At 36.2% G+C, this 18,412-nt stretch overlaps 2 protein-coding genes across 2 annotated transcripts; both read right to left on the bottom strand.

Moving 5' to 3' along the window:
• Positions 1-8,562: 8,562 nt before the first annotated feature.
• LOC136248326 (uncharacterized) lies at positions 8,563-9,352 on the bottom strand. The gene is made up of 3 exons (XM_066040117.1): positions 9,173-9,352; positions 8,822-9,046; positions 8,563-8,763 (listed from the first exon to the last, which is right to left on the bottom strand). The coding sequence occupies exons 1-3, from the start codon at positions 9,350-9,352 to the stop codon at positions 8,578-8,580; spliced, it is 591 nt and encodes a 196-aa protein (XP_065896189.1). The 3' UTR covers positions 8,563-8,577.
• A 3,360-nt stretch (positions 9,353-12,712) lies between these two features.
• LOC136251743 (uncharacterized) lies at positions 12,713-13,704 on the bottom strand. Its single transcript, XM_066044165.1, has 3 exons — positions 13,462-13,704; positions 13,105-13,329; positions 12,713-13,046 (listed from the first exon to the last, which is right to left on the bottom strand). The coding sequence occupies exons 1-3, from the start codon at positions 13,636-13,638 to the stop codon at positions 12,861-12,863; spliced, it is 588 nt and encodes a 195-aa protein (XP_065900237.1). The 5' UTR covers positions 13,639-13,704; the 3' UTR covers positions 12,713-12,860.
• Between the last annotated feature and the right edge of the window lie 4,708 nt (positions 13,705-18,412).

The following is an 18,412-nucleotide window of genomic DNA, read 5'->3' on the forward strand; positions in this document are numbered from 1 at the left end:
GGAATATTTACGGATTTGATGAGACCCGTACCCAGACCAGGCTAGTCTCCCAGACCAGTTTGATGCCCAATCCAGCCCAATTTAGCTACCACGATCAGTGGATTTCGTGCTCTGGTGTCAGGAGGTTTTGCAACCATTATAATGCCGTAGCTTTGATGGAAAAGCCCTTTGGTGGTGTCGGCCTCCTTGCATAAGACTTCGGCACCGCTATAGATCTCACTCTAGATCGCCGAGAAACAGACAACTAGTACAGTATATAGACACATTGTTAAACTGATGACTTGCAGTATTAAGGCCAGGCAAACTTGATTAATTGTTTCTCATCCCCGCCCGCCGCATACCTTTTTATCCCACCTCCTCTAATTTCATTATTGCTGTTATCAATCACGTACACACTTATTTTGATGCTAAGAATGCTGGCTATCATTTTACAGCACAGCAAATGTCACTTTCATCTCAGAAACAGTGGCAAAACGTACTAGTACTAGTTCTTGTAAGGCTTTAGCTAGCCTTTATAGTTACAGACAGCTTGATTTGGAGCGGTGTTTCTTTAATAATGAAAAATGGCCTCCTGCCCACATGGAAATCAGAATTTTTGTGGATGAGAAACAAGTAATCAAGTTTGCCTGGCCTAAGTGAGCACAATTTTAAATGCCCCGCAGTGTAGCTCATGCAGTACACAGGCAACCCACTGTGAAGATGCCAGATTCTAGGTCACGACTAAAAGATTAATGGTACATTAGAAGTTTACGGGTACTATGCTAACTAAAAGAGTAGCAGTGATCCCACTGGTTGTCACGGAAAATGCATAGGGGCAGTATCAAAACTGTCCAATATGATATAACTGCATTTATATGGCTTCCCCCAGGCATGCATAGATGCATACAATATACCATACAACTCTATACAGAGTATTTTAAGATTCGTGACTATAAGCAGCAGCTCCACACCATGTTCAGTTAGACGGTCTAATGTTTTAGGAAAAAATATTGGGAGAACATCCCTTATAGTACAATACAACCATGCAGCCCATACACAGAGAAGCCATTTTACATCTATGGCTTTTCTATAGGCTGGTTGCCAACAAATTGTATTCCTGTGAGAGTGGACAGTGTACATAGAAAACAATATTATAATACATTTACAATACTCCCTCAATTATCCGACCTCCTTCTTGGGACAACGTTGAAACCGGGTCACTACTGCTGACCCGGATGACCCACTGGCCCGGATAGCAATCCGGGTCAGACCCGGATGTGACCCGGATTAATTAAAGCTGAGACTTGTTTCGGCTAGTCTCGAGCGAGCAAACGAGTCTAGATTTTGAGCGTTCGATTCGTGTTGAGTAAATATTGCAACTTCAGTCTAGCTGTAGGTTGAAGACCAAAAAAAAAAAAAAAAAAGTCTTCACCTACTGACAATAGCTACCCCTCTCCATAGATACCCTCAGTTTCGTACTGCATACTGCACTTACTAGCAAATGGGCGTAGCTGAGCGTATGTTGGTAATGCGATAAGTGGGCGTGGCTCACGAAAGAGCTACGCGATAGCGTTTATAAGTTTCCACGTCGTCAAACGAACAATTTCGTTTCTCACGTGATCCAATCCGGGTCAGACCCGGAGAAAATGTGACCCGGATGACCCGGATGACCCGACCCGGTTTCAACGCTGTCTTGGGACCAAGACATGTTCAGATAATCAAAAAGTTCAGGTAATCAAAGTCCATTCATTAGGCCACACCAAGTCAAACCTTAGTTTCTGGTCACCCGCCCGCATGGTAAACCTGAAACCCTAGTTTATGAGGACTATTATTAATATTACAGGTGCTTAAGTGCACGTGACCCAGCAAGACACTTATTTTTTACTGCAAAAGATCGATATACTCTAATAGAGCATTCAGGGATTCCAATAGAGCAGTCACACTACTCTTAACTCTAATATTAGGTATATATTAGGTATATATGCCACACTAATAAAATGTTTCTAACTATAGCTAGTTTTGTCCTTGATTATATAGCTGTTCAGATTATAACTGTTACTAATGCTTCTGTAACCAAAGTAATTTCAGTAGCATTAACTACTAGTCCATGCAGATGGGCCATAGCTTTAACTTTATAATTCAAATGTAGTCCTCTAATGATTAGTCTAATTCCTTATCACTGAACACTACAGGGGTATGGAAAGCCGGCAACATTCGGTGAGCTTAAACTTAAACTTTTCCATAACTAAAATTAGATTGGCAAGTAGAAACCCTTATAGTTTAAATATTCCCAGATGATCACTAAAAAACAGTAGTCTGGAGCACTCAATGACTCAAAACTTTGACAGTTACTTTTCTCAAGGCTACTGAATAGAAGGCTGGAAACACATAGCTAGTGGGCTAAGACTTTACATTTGAATGAAGAATTTCTGATGTGAAAATAGAAGTTAAATTTCATTGTGTATCATGATCATTTGAACAACTTAGCTATAAGTTATAGTAATACTTTCCTGACATAGCTAATGAGACATTTATTTCACTTGGAAAGCATAAGTAGCTACATGAGCAAAACATTTCCTATAGTATATTCTAAATAAATAAATAAATATATACTTAAATGCTATACATCAGTGTATAGTTAGCCATGATCCATCAACAACTTTCCTAGTGCATTTTTTGCCGAAGCACAACTACTTATGTTGTTGGTTAAGTATAAAATCAACATGAATTTGCTAAATTGAGCAAATAATAATACCATACAGTATATTGTCACAGTAGAGTCTATAGTCCTGAAGTCCTGATCATCCGCCCGCCCGCATCCATTTGTAGGCTTGGGAGTGACCAGAAACTAAGGTATGACTTGGAGTGGCCTTAATATACAGAGCCCTAAATACAAAATACTCTAATAGGACAGTAATTTCTACTGTTCAGATAACCAAATGTTTAGATAATAGAGGTTCGGATAATCAAGGGCACTGTATGTCACACTTTACACCAATGTTTTTACTTTTAATATATTCATTGCAATAATATTTTCTCTCTGATTCCATTCTGTATAGTTAGGCCACATAAACTTAAAAGGCAGTGGATACTGAACCAAAAGTCGGTTCAGTAAGCCGTACTGGCTAACCCTAACCTAACCCTAAAGACTACTGGAGCTTTGGGCAAGTGTGCTAACCACTGTGCTACTTCTGCTAGCTACCCACCTCCCTACTTTTCTATCTTATAAATGTTACTCAAGTAGCTAGTAGTCTCAGTATATAGTAAGAAGAACGTAACCTAAAGGTGAAGAAGGAACCAAAGCTGAACCTGAGCCTAACCTAACACAATTATACTACTTTTCGCAGCCCCTAAAGTCGAATGCTTGGAACAACTACTAAACATGAAAAAAAAAACCTTTCAGTTCAGTAACTACTTCCTAAACGTAATTATTAGTTTCTCATCCCTGCCCACATCAACATTTTTCTTACCTCATAAAGGATTACGCCTGTTATTTTGAGTACAGGAGGATGAAAAACTAATAATTAAGGCTTAATTGCTATAGCTATTATAGTTTTTAAAAAGTAAAGCCTATGGCATCCATGCCAAACACAACTATTGCCGCCCAGTGAAACAGTACTGCACCACTGAGGCACTTTAGCTTTGTGTAGGCAAATCCTAAGGCTAGTAATTTGCAGGAGGACTGTCCAGGTCTCATGGAGAGAGGTCGCAGAACCTGAAGTACCAAAATGACCCCAAAACCATTAAGCAAAACAAGGACAGTTGGGAAATTGTTTCCTTAGTAAACACCAGGTACCCATTGGGTGGGGTGCTACCCCAGAAGACACCAGGTCTCCAAAATACAGCTGGGTAGACTGGGGCAATGTGAGTAAAGTTTCTTGCTCAAGGATACCAATTTGGTGTAACTGGGCATTGAACCTGGAACCTTTTGAATACCAGGCCGATGCTCTAGCTACTTGTCTGTGCTGCCTCACACACACACACACACACACACACACACACACACACACACACACACACACACACACACACACACACACACACACACACACACACACTATACACACACACACACACACACACTATACACACACACACACACACACACACACACACACACACACACACACACACACACACACACTATACACATACACACACACACTATACACACACACACACACACTATACACACACACTATACACACACACACACACTATACACACACACACACACACACTATACACACGCACACACACACTATACACACACACACACTATACACACACACTATACACACACTATACACACACACTATACACACACACACACACACACACACACTATACACACACACACTATACACACACACACTATACACACACATACTATACACACACACACACACACACTATACACACACACACACTATACACACACACACTATACACACACACTATACACACACACACACACACACACACACACACACACACACTATACACACACACACTATACACACACACACACACACACACTATACACACACACGCTATACACACACACACTATACACACACACTATACACACACACACACACACACTATACACACACACACACACACACTATACACACACACACACACACTATACACACACACACACACACACACACACTATACACACACACACGCACTACACACACACACTATGCATGCACTACACACACTTGTACAGAAAAGATCATCATTAATAGTAATCATACATTTAAATGACACTGTAGTTGAGGACCATCAAACTGTGTGTGTGGGATTGTGTGTGCATGTCTGTTTGTTTATCAGTCTGCACTCTGTGTGTCTGTGTGGTAAGCCAAAGACCAAGCGATTACTTAAGTTACTAAGTATAGGAATATGACATAATTCACTATATTTAGTACACTTAATTCATTGTATACAACTGGCAAATACCAATAAGAAGTATACAGTGAACAATAATGTTTCCTGACTAGTCTGTGACTATAATTAGAAGCCACAAAGTATCTCCTTGTGTAAGCCCATTTGGCTTGTTATGTGACATGTACAGGAAGGATGGTGATTCTAAGCATTTTGCAATCTCATTATTGCCACTAATTAAGTATGCATATTACTTTAAGTCATATGCAGTTATATAGCTAAAGTATAAGCAAAACAAGGAAGAACACCAGCACAAGCTAAGCATATTGAATAAAGTAGTACATGTGTTGAACACGTTAGACACACCTGCAATATCAATATTAAGCTTAGTACATGCAAAGAAATAGCTATTGCAGTTCTAGTATAGCTACTGTAGTTTGTGCTGTATAAAGGGTTGTTGCAATTAGCTATATATTATTTACACTGGTAGTTTATTTAACACAGGCATGAATGGTTCATGCAAATCCATTGTATAATAATCTATATTATACTCATATACCTTAAATTGTTACTATGTGCATCAACTAAAACATTTACAGGCCATTAGCACCATTAATATTTTAGTTTGAAGTATCTCTGTATGCCTTTGTATTTTCTACATTCCAGTGAAGCTTTTGACATGATAATTTGACTTCCTGCATTCACAGACTTCAAGTAGCCTTCCCTATATACTGAGTGGGATAACAATGATGCTCAACTTTATAGCTATGCATAAACCATATATATGCCAGGAATAGTTTTATTGAACAATGCACTGTATTGTCATTTACCATTCATAGACTATATCTGTGATTTAGTGATATGATATTGGGGAACTGTTAAAATAGATGGTAAACTATATCAGAAGTAAAAAAGTGGCATGCAATACTTCAAGTACTAAGCAGCTTTAATTTGTAGTGTATCATTAGTTATGATATGTAGTGGTAAAAGATCAGTAAATGAATCAAGTAGATCAGTATAAGTAGTATCTATCAATTTCATCACTTTTAGATACACATTAGCTTGCAAGTAAGCATACGTACACACACACACGCATGCACACACACCCACACACCCATAGCTAATATTACAATCTCACATCATATAATCACAATGATCTGCCAACTTGACTCTATCTTTGTAATTGATTTGAGTTTGGTTGTGTGCATGATCAAAATGTTTGCAAGGATCTTTTCATGCCAGCTGCTTTTGCCATTTAATGGGTTTATTGATGTATGTGCATACGGACAAACATAGATAGGTACAACACACACAGACAGACACACATTTTTAAACCAGGCATGTGCCCACAGCTGGCCATTCCTTACTGTGGATGTCAGCTTTCCATCATGTGTGCACTTTGCCTAAATTACAAATTACTAAGGATACTGTGATGGCAGTTTACTAATTTTTTATACATAGCCCAGCTATATCGTGCTCTGTCGGTCCTAATACAAACTGACATAATGTTCTATAATTTCAGATGAATTGCACTGTAAATATATGTACTATATCCCAGACCCACAAGATTTAGAATTCCTAGCTGTGTTGGTATAGCAGGACGCGAGTCAGAATCCTGGTATTGAAGTTCTGTTGAATGCAAACAAGCTCTACAGCCATAAAATGGCATTTCCATTCTCTCTATTTCTCTAGAAAAAAGCCTATAATTAGTGGGATAATATTCACAGAATAAAATGATTTGCTGGCATGAAGTCAATATTTAAGTACAGGCTGAAAGCAGAGAGGATCTCAGATCCTGGCTATTGTGACTCCTTTGGCACATGGCTAGACTGTATATATATGTTGCTGGAGATCAAGTCACCATTGGGTCTGTATTCTTCATGTTTTACTCACTGTATTCTCAGGCTTTAAGCATTCTCACAGGTCCCTAGTGAGATAGCATTCGCAGAGTTTAAAAGATAGGTAAAATTATGCTGACCAATTCAATGAACTTAAATGGATTGCTAATAGTGCAGTGTTCTAGAACTGCAAATTCCTTTTGGTTTAGTTCTAGTTCTAGCACCCTTAATCAACTCATTTTAGTTCTATATTCCTCTCCATTTTTCTGTAATTTAGTTAGTATTAGTTCCAGTGCCAAATAGTAGTTCTAGTACACCAGTTTCAGTCAGTTTACAATAGACCATGTGATATCAAGGAGGGTCTCATATAAAGTTACTTCATAATTATATCATAATGATATGTGGGGAAGTGAGGGCAAAAAGTAATCAAGCATTCTATTGCTACAAAACTGTCCTATAACTTGCCACAGCACAAGTATACTAACCTGATATATAGTAACTCAGCATATTAACCTATATATAACTCAGTATAAACCTACAGTATATTAACCCAGAGTCAATTATTACTGCTTGACATAGGCCATTTGTCTGGCAAATATCATGCATGGCCGACCATAGTGGAACCTGCCTGACAAAATGTCAGATAAAAATAGAAGGAAGTTGTAGAGTTATAATAGTGAAGCATTGTCAATAATAGTAAACACAATTTGACAATTATTGTATTATTACTTTAGGTTGAGTCACTCTATTCTGTCAATGTATTGTAAGGATTTCCCTATTATGATGAATTGTGTAAAACAGTAGCATATCAATGTCAGGTAATGCTTTAGGTTGCCTGACATTTTCACTGGGATTTGAAAAAAATTATAATTGTCTCTGTATTAACCTAGTAGCTTAACCTAATAACATGTTAATAATAACAATATTGCCTCAATCTGCCAGTACTATCCCTTCCAATAGCATTTAAAATATTACCTAGTATAAAACACATCCAGTTTTGCTCTCAAAAATGGTGTCTTATTGTGCACACACAATTTTATAGAGAACCAGTCCCTATAGATTGCACATGCATGGTCTATGTAATAAGAGAGAATTTAGCTATTCAAAGTTATATTTTGCTCAGCTATATACATATTAACTTCAGACAAGTGAGACTGCATTACAAAGAACAATAAAAGCAGCATGCTTATTTCAATAACTTCCAAAATGTAGATAATCAAATTTGCCTGTTAATGTTTCTAGAGTATCACTTGCAGCTCTTTACTATTTGATGCATGTGCTTCTCTTATGTGCTATATATGTAAAATGCTCCTTTAGGTAAAATTTTGCATGAAACTTTTTATTTAGTCTTATAGTTTTTGCCAAACCCAAAACTGTAACAATTTTAGTTTTGGTTTATGAACTAAACCAAAATTTGTAAGAATTTTAGTTGGATTTTAGAACCAAAATAGACCATAAATTTGGTCTAGTATACTACAACTATAAAATTAAATAGCTGTGCTACAAGTACATTTAGTACATTAGAACTAGAATAACTGCTAAGGTGCATATAAATTTCTCACATGCGGTAGCTATATATGCTGGTATGTATATGGCACTAATATGGGATAATGGATACATATGACATAACCTGATTTGATTGGCTAGATATATACCACCATCAGCCACCCTATAGTGCTATACTATCCAGTCTATCCTACACATGTTATAAATGCAGTGACGGTATGGTAGGTGGTAGACTAAGTGTAGATATGTATGCTTGAATGTACGTTGTGTTTGTTGTCTTGATAAGGGCTGTTTATTCTTTTTCAGGTTATTATAATTACAAATTTCAAATAAATAATAACTATACAAACTGGTTCAACACTTATATGCAGTTCTCATTGTGTGGTACTGGGTAGCCATAATTACTACAGTAATCTTCAGCTTGTATCCATTTCTTGACTTGTTGTATAAGAGATGTTAGTAGTGGTTGACCATCATAAAGTAAAGTGTATATCATCTGGTATTGTTCTGGAGTAAACTCTGCACAAGCTTGTCCTGAGGTAGCTTCCTATAAATAAGTATACCACTGAATTACAGCTACATGTTATTACAAGGTGTATCATTACCTCAATCATTTCAAGAAGGTTAACTGTCCCTTGCAAGGCAGCAGTTATACTATATAAATGATCATCAGAGTCCTTCATTAGTATGTATTGTTCTAGTTGATATTTGTACATCATTACACTGGTGTGGATCTTACAGGTAGCTGTAAATTGTTCTAACATTATACCAACTGAATGTTTGTTGAAGTCTCTATCTGATAACACTGGTTTGATGGCATCTAGTTTTATCTATGTACGTAAAACATGGCTATATAGTAAACTGGAAATACTGGTAGAGCTACATAGCATCATATATAACTGTGTACATACAGATAGACATGCATGCACACATGAAGTAAGTGTCAATTTTCTTACCGTTAGAATCTCATCATAGAATTTAACAATAGTACAGTAGAATTTTTGAATTTCTTGCTTTGCAGTGTTATCTACAACTGTACTGTTTGTTTTCTTAGTAACTGTTTCACTTCGTAGTGCCAGTGAGGCTGTGAGTGAGCAGAGGATCACACCAAATGTCAACAGTAACTGAGTTTTCATATCTTCTTATACTGATCTATATAATTTACACTTCTTGTGAACTGGGAGTTTGAACTTGTCTTATATACCACACCTTACAGGATAGAAGCCCTTAATTATAAGAAGTTTGTGTGGGATGGTACTTAACCCTGAGGATGAGTTTGTGTACATATCCCTAGAAATTCAAAAGAGGATGTATTGGCAATGCCAGCTGTATTATACAATTTATGTATGTGTAGTTATTTGTTATATCAATTAAAGAGTAAACAATTCACTCTTGGTTGTACTATATTCATAACGTGTGTTGGTTCATATTTCCAGTATATCTGCATGAGTTGATATTCTGCTACAGAAATGAAACCAAATGTTGAGTGCTGAAACTGCTTACTTAACTTACTTTAAGACTGTATGGACATGATGTAATTTCTGATAATTATATGATTACAATTAACCGTTAATCTTTATTTTTATGTTCCCATATATTACTTCTCCTGGCCCACTGCGAGACATAATCCTAGTACAGTTTCACTCAGTTTTGCTGGGTGACACCCAATCCTCAAGACAGCCTTGTTTCTAAAATTATTTGTTAAGATAACACACCGATACATACTATATGTGCATGTTCTTATACTGTAAAAGTGTCAATAGCTTGAAATTTTAGTTTGGCAAAAATTTTTTAATTTCAGTGAAGAACAAATTTCATTGCTATATTAATTCACTAAATGTTATAGTCACTCCAACTGAAACTTTATAACCATTTACAGTAGTTGCATGTGTTCTACATCAGCAATTGTGTATATATGCATGTGGGTATTGTTATATGTATAACTGCATGCATGCAGGGGCGGAGGAAGTAGTTGATATGAAGGGGGCTTACCAGGGGTGGATCCAGTCTTATGGTTAAAAAAAATGAACTGAAACACTATACATTGTCTCTAGTTTAATAAGGTGAGGCCAAAAAAAATAAAAAGGTCGCAACCAGCACGAATTTATACTGATAAACAACATAAATATCCTTACATAGCTCACTACACACTGCTCCAATACTGTGATTGCTTTATTAGAGTGACTGCTCTATTAGAGTATCTCGATCTTGATCACGGTTTTCATCCCCACTCCAACAAGGATAATTTCGCGTGATATTATTCTGAGGGGGGGATTCAGCCCCCTAGCCCCCCCCCCCCCCTTTCCACCGCCTATGACTGCATGCAGTATACAGCACCAACAGGAAATATTCTATATAGCCATATATTCACAGATACAGTGTTCCTTAAAACTCATCTAAGTTAATTTGAGGTCAAGATGAATGACCAATGACTCAGGAATTAAAGTGATATAGCCTTGGTAGGTACAGTGACAGGCCACATGTAAGTGTTCCGTGTGTTTTAATTAAATGAATAGATAAGTGATGTCGACAAGTTCACTTTTCATCCTGAAAAAAGCAAACTTGCCTTTTTTGTGAATAATTGTTCAACACAAATATAGCTACTGCACTATTTGATATGTAGATAGGGAGACCACAACATATATTCTATGATAGGTTCTTTTAATCTGTATTGATCTAATTTAAATGATCTAATTTTGCAGGATATACACCAGTCATGTTCATGGTCAATAATTCTGTATAGGACATCATCTCTCATGAATAGATTGTACTATTAATAGAGACAGTATACATGATGTCATTGATGTATAATATATGTGAAACTATGTAGTGCAGTGTAGTTGAAATAACTGGGTGAGATTTACAAGATATTACATCAAGTACAGCAGACTGATATCAGTCACAAAGGTATAGTCTTTGATCATGCATGATAGCGAGAAGTTGTTAATCAATTTCATATTGAAATCAGTACATTATATAAGACGATAAACTTTATCAAATGTTTTGGTAAATATTATTAAGACGTTGTTGAAAGTTAGTGATGGTTCCAATTAGTTGGGTTTGGCATGCATGAAACCCATATATAAATATTATATAATGTTCCAGAGGCTTATAACATATACCATAATGTCATGATTAGTTACTTTAGCTGATTTCCAGACAGTGCCGGGGTAGAAAACGAAGGTAATATACGTAAGCAAGAGTAAATAATGGAAGTAAGTAATGGGTCCATGTGTTATGATATTTTTCTGTAGATTACGAGAATTCAGTCATTTTGACAAACAAGCTGTGCACTCCATTTATATATGTATATACTTTAACTGATTTTGCAAAATGTTAGAAACTGGCCATGGCTCACTGCTCATATCAGAGAGAGTAAGTTGAGAGATGGAAGAGAAGTGACTGTTAGTATGTTGGCTTTAGCAAAGTAACTTTCAGAGTAAGATTCGCTGTCCTGCAGTAGAGAATTAATAAAGACTTAATTGGATGTGATGACTCAGTGTTGTGTGAAATGCCACAACTTAATCTTTGGATAACTGATTTCCCTTCTCATATTATAATGAGCTTCATATGTCATTGCATGATAGACATATTACATACTTTTCTCTGCTTTCTTCTTGACAATGTCATTCTTTAGCCTTGGTAGCTGTGCGTTAGTAACAGATCCCTTTTTGGAATGTAAGTTATGTAGCTATAGTGCTTTGCATTTATTCCATAGTGTATCATTATGTCACTGAAATGGTTTGACTCAAAAAAGTATCTTCTATGACATGTTATCTGCAGATGTACTGGCAACTGCATAACTAATCTCTGATATCAATACCAGTAGTAAAATAGCTACCAACCTACAACAGTAATGCTCACAGAATTTTATGCAAACTGCGAACTTATTCTTTATATAGGCTTTTCCAGCTGAATTAATGAATTATGTATGTACATGATACTGCATGACTATATATAATTGTCAAATAAATGTTATCATATATGTCCATCACCAACCCACGCATGGCTTCACAGTTGTATAAACATTCAGAGAACAATGATCTAAAATATAATACCTTATGTGGTAAAATTATTGTAACAGCTTTGTAACAGGATTATAGCTTGAATTGTTCACAGTGGATGCATATACATATCTAATTGATGGTAAAAATAATAATCTTGGCACTTTATTAACCCATAAACTATATCCTCACTGTTTTACATGTCACATAGAGCATTATGTTGTTTCATATATATGCATGTATACAATCATAAAGACTGTGTTGAGTGTATGACTGCTTCAGGGGTTTAGTTTTGTGGAGCGATGTCAGCAAGTTATATTCCCTCCATATACAGACTGCATTTTTCCAGCTTTGTACATTTGTGTAACAACATATTTATCTTTTCTTATGTCATCTTTGTAAAGGATATGATATAATGCTTGTGATATTGTATATATGGCAAAAGCTATGTCATAAATGTATTCCCAGCAACCCCAGATGATTATATAGGTGTTTCAGTATACAAATTTAATATGCCTGTAACAAAACAATTAGCTAGATCTTGTAAAAACATCCTTAAATATTGTTTTATTGCCTTTGTATAGCCTGTGTACATGTTAATAGCATATGCTATTTGTTGTAAGTATATTTGAAAACAATCCTATATACAGTTCTCATTGTGTGGTACTGGGTAGCCATAATTACTACAGTAATCTTCAGCTTGTGTCCACTTCTTGACTTGTTGTATAAGAGATGTTAGTAGTGGTTGACCATCATGAAGTAAAGTGTATATCATCTGGTATTGTTCTGGAGTAAACTCTACACAAGCTAGTCCTGAGGTAGCTTCCTATAAATAAGTATACCACTGAATTACAGCTAAATGTTATTACAAGGTGTATCATTACCTCGATTATTTCAAGAAGGTTAGCTGTCTCTTGTAAGGAAGTAGTTATACTATATAAATGATCATCAGAGTCCTTCATTGGTATGTATTGTTCTAGTTGATATTTGTACATCATTACCCTGGTGTGGATCTTACAGGTAGCTGTAAATTGTTCTAACATTATACCAACTGAATGTTTGTTGAAGTCTCTATCTGATAACACTGGTTTGACGGCATCTAGTTTTATCTATATGTATAGGATGAACAAAACATGCTAGTTAGTAAACTGGCAGTTACAGAAACAGTAAGGATATACATATGTACGTATGCACATGCACATGGAAAAAATCGTTACATATGTATACATGTCAATCCTTACCGTTAGAATCTCATCATAGAGTTTAACAACTGCACAGTAAAACTTTTGAATTTCTTGCTTTGCAGTGCTACCTACAACTGTACAGTTTGTTTTCTTGGTAACTGCTTCACTTCGTAGTGCCAGTGAGGCTGTGAGTGAGTAGATCACACCAACTGTTAACAGCAACTGAGTTTTCATATCTTCTTATACAGATTTATATAACTTCTATACTGCAGGAAAATTTCTTGATTGTGAACTGGGAGTTTGAATTTGTCTTTTTATATCCTGCCTTACAGGATGGAAGCCCTACATCATATGAAATTTGTGTGGGATGATTTTCTGCTGTTTATACAAAGAAACCATATACTTAGCTTCGGGGATGATAATGCAGCACACAGTGACAATGCCAGCTAGCTGCTGTATTAAACCAAAATTTTTGAGTATCTGGCTTCAAAGTGTTTGTTTTGTTAGAAGGTATATTTCCAGCCAAACTATGTAGGCTGCTAGCTGTTCAATGATATTATAGTGCAAGCTGTGTATATGTGACCGGATTTCATATAACAAGGCTTCCACACACACAAAATCAAACTTACGATTTTACCAGAAATGGATTGCTGGTCTAATACACTATCATATTTCACACTGTACTTCCTTCAGCACTGGCAAGTCTGGTTTCTGTAGCAGCTTTCTTCCGACCCTGTCAAAGCCACGAGTGTGAGATTGGCACCATTAAATGGCCATGGCTTTGTGATAATGGTGTGTAGTGAGCTGGGACTTCACAGAGAGCTCGCCAATAGTGTTCTCAGTCAATTTGAAGTAATTTGAGGGCCATGGAGAGCCCAAACTTGGCCTCTGGATTCCAATCGTCTTCTTACTCCATTTTATACCCGTATATTAAGCCGTCCATCCCCACCCTCCCACCCTATTACTACCATCTGTGATGTTATTACCCGCTCGAAAAAAGCTGCTCAAAACAGGGCAAATTTTGGGTATCAGAAATGTATACATCCACTCAGTGATAGCTAGTGAACAGATGAACAATTGGTGCAAATTTTGTTTGCACAGCTGTAGGCACTGGGAAGTTATTACACAATGATTCCTTAAAATCGCCATATCTCCTAACAAAGCTTTGTGCGTCGAAGCCTTGTTTTGTCAAATTCAGTCACATATAAATCTATTATATTCATAAAGTGTGTTGATTTATACACATTTCCAGAATATAGCTACATACATGCAAAGCTCATCTTGGCCAGTCACTCAGGAAGATTATTCCAAAATATGATGATGCTTGGTAACCTTAGACATTAGTTCTGATAGATGGGATGATATAGTCAGCATGTTAAATGTATAAGGCGATGTCAACAACAACTGAAGTTCACTTTTCAACTTGTAAAACAGAAGGCAGATGTGTCTTTTTGCAAAGATCACAAATAACCTTGACATGAACTGAAATGCTATAGATTGTTTTGTAACTTGTTTGTGTCATTTTGCAAGATGCTACATTAGGACCATATAGCTACGTACATGGAGTCTATTGTACTATTAATAGAGTTGTGTCATTGATTCCTATAGAGAAATAGTAATAATTAATAAATCCTTATTCAAAAAAAAATCAGGCAGCTTGCATGATAGTGGATTTCCATTATCATAATAACATTCATTCCATAGTACATCAGTTGGGTCATCATATGCTACTGATAACATGTCACTGAACCCAAACAGTTTTGTTTAATAGTCAGCTACATCCACAGACTTGGATGCTACAACTGCTCAACTCATCCCTTATACCAGCCGCAGTACAATAACTACAATAGTTATGACATTTCCAGCTGAATGAATTATGCACATTGTTGAACCTTCACTAACCAACAACACTGCATGACTATACAGCTCTTACATATGTCAATACTACTTGTGACTTCACCAGACATATGCAACATCATACAGGATACTACTGTATCAACGTTACACCATATACATACATGACAATGGCCTTTAATGGTAGAACAATTACATGCCATAGCTTGAATTACCCACTTGCATAGATTTGTTTCTTTACATATGTAACTGAACTGTTAAGACTGAATTCACAATGTATTGCAACATTATACATGTTCTTTATTTAAGTACATGCATATAATATTACTGAGCATAAGAGAATTAAAAATGGTTATCAATACATTAACATATACCAACTTGAAATATGGGCATAAAGGCAAGATAACAAGAATAATTATAGTCAGAAAAGACAGCGGAACACATTAAGTTAATGTGACTGATCTGGCTATAATCATTGTTCTATTAAAATACCTTGACCTATTGTTCTATTACAACACTAATTCCTCTTCAATGAAACTGCCTCGGTTATTCCAATGGCAGTTACACCACAGTACGGCAAACACAGCAATAATAACAGCAATAAATACCATGAAGCATTAAAAAGATGAGGAAACAAGAAAGGTATGATATTTTTTGTCTCAAACAATGCTCCATAACAGAGCAGGCAGATCATATCTATGTGCTCTCAATTAGTAATTCAACATTTATATAAGCCTCAGATTCAATTGATATGCCATTTATTTTAATCCATGCATCATGGCTCGTACTAACTATTGTTCCAGTGTTCTCTTCTTTGTGACAAAATAATTTCTATCAATCTAAGCACTGTGCTTACGTAGTTGTGCAATTAATATCAGAAATTATTGTGGCTATACAGCAACACATCACAGCACAAAATTAAGGTTCCTTGGCATTTTAAAAATGAAATTTAGGTGAAGTTTTTTTCAGCTAGGAACTGCAAAACTTTGCCACAGTACTTCATAGGCAATTCATGACCGAATCCTTAACTATGTGCATGCATGAATTCGCCAATCTCCACCCGAAGTTGTGTAATCAAAACAACTGAGCTTTGATCATTCAATGGGTACTGGCTTCAAAAATTGTTTTTGCCAAGTAGAATTTGCCAAAGTAAGGAAATTGAAAGTTGTGCATGTCATTCCGGCTGAAAATAGCAGGTGTAGATTCACTAGATTGGCAAGTGTATTAAGCACTGATAGCTGAGGAACAACTGATAGTAGAGAAGAGGCATTAGTCCTTTCCAGATTCTGTAATTTTTTTTATTAGTGATCTCAGGGGCTATTGTTATGCAAGACTCATTACAGCCGTGATCTCAATTCCTTACTGAACCCCTTGTTGTCATAATTGTATTCATATCTACAACATATATTATACTTACTACCTCAACAGCATTAGCAATCATCTAAACAGGATGTTCTTGCGGTGTAAATTAACACCTAAACAGGATGTTATATCACTTGCGGTGTAAAACTTGCAGTGTAAATTAACACCTAAACTGTAGTGCTCATAGTATCAACACAATATGTGTTGGGAATGGCCATGCAGGACCATCATCAACAACACAATAATTACATGTGCTGAGCCCCTAGTGATGCTACTGGTGGCAATTCTGCATTATTCTCTGTCAAAGGAAGATATGTGATATGGTGAGAGTATCTTGATCGTGTGACTCTTTGTATGTTTGGTGATATTATTTTATTTGACTATTTATTAATATTTTTGCAGTACTCTAATATATATAGAGAACAACAGACCATTCTTAGTATAAACACTGGTGGAACCTTCTTATGATAAGCCATTATAGAACTGTTCAAATTACCATATAGCCAAGCAAGCATAGTACTCATGCTTATCTATAATACTATGACTTAGGAAACAATTTGTAAATACTGCATCCATATACGTCCATGCATAGTTTTATCTATGTATGACAAATTATTCAGGAAACGGGTAAGAAACTTCCTAAGGAAAGCAGACAATTTCACTTTAGGATGTGTCACATGACTGTGAATACATCATGTACAAGAAGTCACATAAAATCACCTGTTATGCTTCATTTCCAATTAAGGCAAAGACATTTTGTGTGATACATAATAATAAAGATGCAAAGTGATGGCTAATGTTAGGATCACTGCAGATCCCCACATATAGTATAAGGAAATTGGGCTACAGTGGTAAACATATCTGCTTTAGGAAGTAGAACTTGATAAGGCAAACAAACATCACTGGCAAAACATATTATATATGATGGTAAAAAGTTAAGTAGCTGTCCATTCAATTACTATTCTAATAAAGTAAGCACTAGAGTTATATGAACACCAGAAAATTTAGATTTTCACAGAGAGTAGTCCGCAGATGTAATACACAATAATATAATATATGTACAGCAATTGACTTGTACCCAAACAAGGCACGCTTAATGCAGCTATATAAGAACAGCTGTCTGTGGATCAACTCATCACCTGGTCTGGGAATCGTTTCTACATTCAGCATAGCAGCTTTTGATTCTATAGCTACTTCATGCACCAGCTTTCTGCATAACCTAATCAAGGACATCTCATCTTTTGAGCGTATTCAACGTCGAACAACCAAACACATCTTGAGTAATTATAATATCAGTTATAAATCCAGGCTATTAGAACTCCATCTTTTAACATTAATGTATATCTTTGAGATCCAGGATGTTTTGTTTGCAATCAAGTCACTCAAGTCGCCTACAAGAAACTTCGACATCAACAGATACATTATGTTTATTCAGGGACACACCAAATCCTCTACACACAAAAAACTCAAACATCATCTCCACACCAACAACTGAAATAGAAACTCTTATTTTCATCATCTTCCTCGTTTGTGGAATGCTCTTCCTGTAATTAACACCAATTTATCTATTACAACTATCAAGGCTAAACAGAAGAAATTTATGTGGAATCATTTTGTGGATCACTTTGACGATGACAATCACTGACCTACCATTTTCTTTGTCCACGCAGCAAATGTCATGATCTCCCACCAACATCAAACTTTCAGACACTTTAGCTAAATTGTTAATTAATAGTTACTATATTTGTGTTTCGGGCTGCAAACACCAGTTGCTTGCAGACCCTTGGCATAC

This window comes from Dysidea avara, chromosome 3 (genome assembly GCF_963678975.1).
Source record: "Dysidea avara chromosome 3, odDysAvar1.4, whole genome shotgun sequence".
Classification (NCBI taxonomy): domain Eukaryota; kingdom Metazoa; phylum Porifera; class Demospongiae; order Dictyoceratida; family Dysideidae; genus Dysidea; species Dysidea avara.